Genomic DNA, 5,000 nt, shown 5'->3' with positions numbered 1-5,000 from the left:
GAGAGACAGTGAGAGCAGAATTAGCTTATGAGTTTATATGCAATGCATGTCGTGTTAAAGTTGTGTGAACTGTGCAGTTTTTAAAATGTAAACAGTCAGCCGGCTAGAGTCAGACAGTCAAGCTCATGCTCCAGGGTTGCCGTTTCCACCCAGTGACGCGGTTTGTTTACCAAAATGCTGCTCGGTTGATCCCTCGTATGGTGAAGTAGCCTATAGGCCTACTGTAGGCCTATTATTTTTGAAATGTGGAACGAACGAATAATGCGTTTGGTCTAGATATTTTTCAAGATAATCATAAACACTGCAGCCTCGGACAGTTCCACTTGGCGCCCTCTTAAACAGTTAAGGCTTTTTCTTATATTTGTCTGTGTCGTTATTCAATGAAAGATTGTGGTTTTCATTAGCATGTTGGTTTGCACTTGAGTTTTTTACTGAGCCTATCAAAAAATAATGTATAAATATATAGGCTATATTTTTTAGAAGATTGTGTGCCATGGTTACTTGGTTAGCCTAGTGGCCAAACCTCAGTTTGACTCAGTTGTTACCATTTTAATAGCGAAAATAACATTAAAAAACTGGCGAAGAAACACCAGAAATTAATCTTGGAGCCATATCTTAATAATGATAATACTAATACTAATACTAATACTACTACTACTACTACTAATAATAATAATAATAATAATAATAATAATAATAATAATAATAATAATAATAATAATAATAATAATAAATTGACCAATGTTGCCTAGTTTCGTGCGTCTGCAAGAAATGTGGGTGACATATTAGGCTACTGTATTATTATTATTATTATTATCAGTTACTACTACTAGTAGTAATAGTACTACTACTAGTAGTAGTAATAGTACTACTACTAGTAGTACTACTACTAGTAGTAGTAGTATTAATAATAATAATAATAATAACAATAATGTGTCATATTTCCTTTTGTGCCATGAACATTTGTTGTGGTGGAACATGTGAGTTAGGCTGACTAATAGTTTCTCCTTCAACAGGCTATATGGATTCGAATTTTGTAAATACTGTGTTATTTGGAGTGTGTGTGTGTGTGTGTGTGTGTGTGTGTGTGTGTGTGTGTGTGTGTGTGTGTGTGTGTGTGTGTGTGTGCGTGCGTGCGTGCGTGCGTGCGTGTGCGTGCGTGCGTGTGTTGCCAATGTCTGCCTCATTGCGTGATCAGTTTGAATACCTGACCAAACTAATTGGAGTTAGGCCATGGGTCAACGAGCACATCCCCAAACATTGTTAAAAAAAACACTAACAACCTGCATTACCATTATTCCTGTTAAAGGACTGTAGTCTTTATAAAGGGTTACACTGTCTGCAGGACATGTCCGTCGTCTTTGAGCTTGTTCTGATTAATAAATGTATAATAGCCTAATAGGCATATTTATTTCTCTTAAAACAAGGGAGATGCTGCCAATATGGTGAGACCGTTTAACTGGTTTCCAATGCAGTTTTACTCGTTGGCGGAAGTGAAAAACAATCTAAAAAACAAAACACTCAAGAAAACGACAAATTTCTCCCGCTTTCTTTTATTACTTTTTCTTTGTGTGTGTGTGCGTGTGCGCGTGTACGTGTGTGTGTGTGTGTGTGTGTGCGTGCGTGCATGTGTGTGTCAGTGACGAAAATATCCTAGGTTATTTCTTCCTATATGCTACACTGTTTAAAATAAAGAGGTCTATAGGCCTATTTAGGTCTTGTTCATGAATGCAACAGGTTGATTGCGCGTCAAAGCGCAGAGGAAACGGAGGCTGACTTGGTGCCTATATATATATTTACTTAAATTCTGATGAGGGTCATTAGCATATTGGCTACTTCACCATTACTTCAAAATTTCAAACAAATTTCAAACAAAATCCTGACAATGACTTCATTTCGATAGGCTAACAATTTATATATCTCTCCTTAATGATAGAAATCGAGACTCCCTATGGGCCGACAGTTGTAGGGTATAGCATATGGGCTACAGATTTTCGAAAATCTCAAATCCATTAAGTAGAAATAAGCAGTTCCAAAGGGGAACGTTTATGTGGCGGATGGGTGGGTTTATGAGACGTTTTACACATTTTTAAACTAAATAGATTTATATGCTAATAAATCATGTTTGGGCGAGATAGATAGATAGATAGAGATAGATAGATAGATAGATAGATAGATAGATAGATAGATAGATAGATAGATAGATAGATAGATAGAGAGAGAGAGAGAGAGAGAGAGAGAGAGAGAGAGAGAGAGAGAGAGAGAGAGAGGGGGGGGGGGTATATTCACCTCACCAACAGTGAAAACATTTCGTAGGAGCGAGAAAACAGAATGCCACAGAACATGAAAAGCTCTGGCTTTTCAAATGCAGCTGCTTTCAGAACCGCGGCGTCTGAATTGGACATGAAAATCAAATTACTGCAGAGAACCTGTGAAAACCTTGAGGAGCGAACTATCAGCCCGCCGCATCATGCACCTGACAATCAGAAGCAAGCAGCCCAAACAGCTTGAGCAGAGCAGAGCGCCTTTCCTTGTGCTATTTTGCATGATTATCCTTGAATGGTGCATTTGCTGAAAATACCACAAGGATAGAGAGAGAGAGAGAGAGAGAGAGAGAGAGAGAGAGAGAGAGAGAGAGAGAGAACCACAAACAAGATTTAAAAAATAATTACTATAGTGCCAGCTAAAAGCATTTTGATCAGCAATGCGGCTTCAATATACACACCAAAAGCGTGCAGCATATATAACATTAATAAGTTTATAGCTAAAACATTCTTTAAAGAGTTTACATAAGTTGAAGGCTCTTCTGACGACATCCTGAGTCCCCGCCCCTTTAACACCCCATAGTGTCAGCCATAATGAGGCACACAGTGGCTCTGTGTCTCTCCAAAAACTACTGACCCCCCCCCCCCCCCCTTCCTCCTCCTCCTCCTCCTCCTCCTCATACCCCTCTGCTGGATAATTTGGATAATTTGTGAGGAAGAATTATTATTGGAGAGGATTCAGTCCGGACTCTTCAGCTGTGCAACCATATCAGCCGAAGAAGGCCTGCATGGCATTGGCCATGCAGAGCCAGCAGGACGGGTTACGGGTTATGGGTTATGGTGGCATGCCTCTCCAAATGGAAGTGTGTGTTTTGGGCACAAGGGGCCGCAAGATAAGTTGTTGCATGGGTTTTATAAACTATATCAAACTTTTTTAGTGGTGATTAACCCGAAGAGGGGGAGGCTTGTTTGGCCTATATGTGTGGTATTCAACAATTTATGTGAGGTTTTCTATTGTGAAACTTGTCAGTAACTCCGATTTTGATTTTAATTTAGTAATAGTTTTCTTTTGGAATATAGCATAAAGTGCCACAATTAGGCTACCACTTATTTTATGTAAATATAACCTAAGCGTTGGTGCATGGTCAGGACATATAGTCAAATCCCGTGTATGAATCATGGCATGATGCGGCATGATTTGATTTCTCTCTGTATGGAGGAGAAGATGGCGGGGTTGAAGGGTTAACGATCTCCACCAAGCACCGAGGTTCAGACATAGAGGTCAACCAAAAATAGCCAAAGTCAACAAAAAATAAATAAACAGCAAGTTTCCGAAAACACTGAACCAGACCGACCATGCTGCATGTCTGCTGCGAATGAGGAAAAAACTCAACTGAAGCTGCTATATAACACCATTGTTACGAATTTATCCAAAGAAAGAAAGAAAGAAAGAAAGAAAGAAAGAAAGAAAGAAAGAAAGAAAGAAAGAAAGAAAAGGAAATGTTGTTTTTAATTCATAGCCTGCAGTGTGTATAGCCTAACAAGAGAAAAAATATATTCATCGTGCATGTTACATATAGCCTAATAAATAACTTTTTGTCTGTGATCCGGTATAGCAGAGAGAGTCTTGCTGCAGGAGAGTTTGAATGAAGCGCTGCTGCGCTGATAGGCTGCAGGATGTGTCAACAGTGATCCGTCTGCAGGGGGGGCTGCATATGGACGGATTATGACTATATTATAGCTGATTATTGGAAATGGAAAATAACCCAGAAAACCGTTGGGTCTGTTTGGGTTTCACTGCTGCCTATGGAAATTATAGTTAAATGAAAACTGAAAACCTCACATGGCCGGAGGGATCAGATATTATTTAATATTATATATAATAAAGGCCATGTTGGCCTATATACTTGAATAGGAGGTTGTGTTATTCAGTTATTTACAATTTGTGACGATTTATCATTTCATATATTTAGCATGCGCTCGTGTTCAGAGCGACTAAAAAGTCGCAATTGCTTTATACAGCCAAAGCCAATACAGCATTACAAACAAACAACCAGCGAGTCACATCATCAGACAATAAAGGTTTTTTAAAGTACACCTGTATCCCCATCTACCCATAGCCCATTTATTTATTTATTTATTTATTTATTTATTTATTTATTTATTTATTTATTTATTTATTTATTTATTTATTTATTTAATTTATTTATTTATTTGTTTATTTATTTATTTATTTTAGAAATGCATAATCTCAGGCTCTCCAGAAATAATTTGACAATAAATACACGAATAAATAAATAAATAAATAAATAAATAAATAAATAAATAAATAAATAAATAAATCATGCAAACTTAATGCTACAATCTAGCCTATGTAGTTTTGGTCGGTCGCTTGCTCATAGACCTTGCTCAAGGGCCGCATATAATTTCAATATCAATGCATAACCCAAAACACACGTCAGTAGGCCTGTGTTTGGAGAACTGATAGCAAGAGTATATTTTTAATTGTTCTACCATTATTCGTTTAATAGTGTGGTGTGTCTGGTGTGTTTGAGCAGCTGCAGCTCGGTCGTTATAGGCCTACCTGTGTTTCGGAGAGGTTGAGCTGCCTGGCCAGCTCGGTGCGCTCGCGCCCCACCACGTACTGGCAGCGCGTGAACTCCAGCTCGAGCCGGTACAGCTGCTCCGCCGTGAACGAGGTGCGCGTGCGCTTGGGCCGGTCCAGGTCGAGGCCTT

At 38.7% G+C, this 5,000-nt stretch overlaps 1 protein-coding gene across 1 annotated transcript in view; it reads right to left on the bottom strand.

The window, feature by feature from the left end:
- The window catches only part of vax2 (ventral anterior homeobox 2), a gene marked incomplete at both ends in the record, with an annotated part of 39,721 nt that overhangs the window by 29,635 nt on the left and 5,086 nt on the right, over positions 1–5,000 (bottom strand). Inside the window, one exon of the mRNA XM_083640342.1 lies at positions 4,849–5,000. This exon is cut by the window's right edge and continues 36 nt beyond it. Within this exon, the coding sequence (XP_083496468.1) occupies positions 4,849–5,000 (152 nt within the window). The remainder of the gene's footprint in view (positions 1–4,848) is intronic.

This window comes from Poromitra crassiceps (assembly GCF_964638095.1).
Source record: "Poromitra crassiceps genome assembly, chromosome: 7".
In the NCBI taxonomy this organism is placed as follows: domain Eukaryota; kingdom Metazoa; phylum Chordata; class Actinopteri; order Beryciformes; family Melamphaidae; genus Poromitra; species Poromitra crassiceps.
This window is presented reverse-complemented; position numbering and strand designations above follow the sequence as displayed.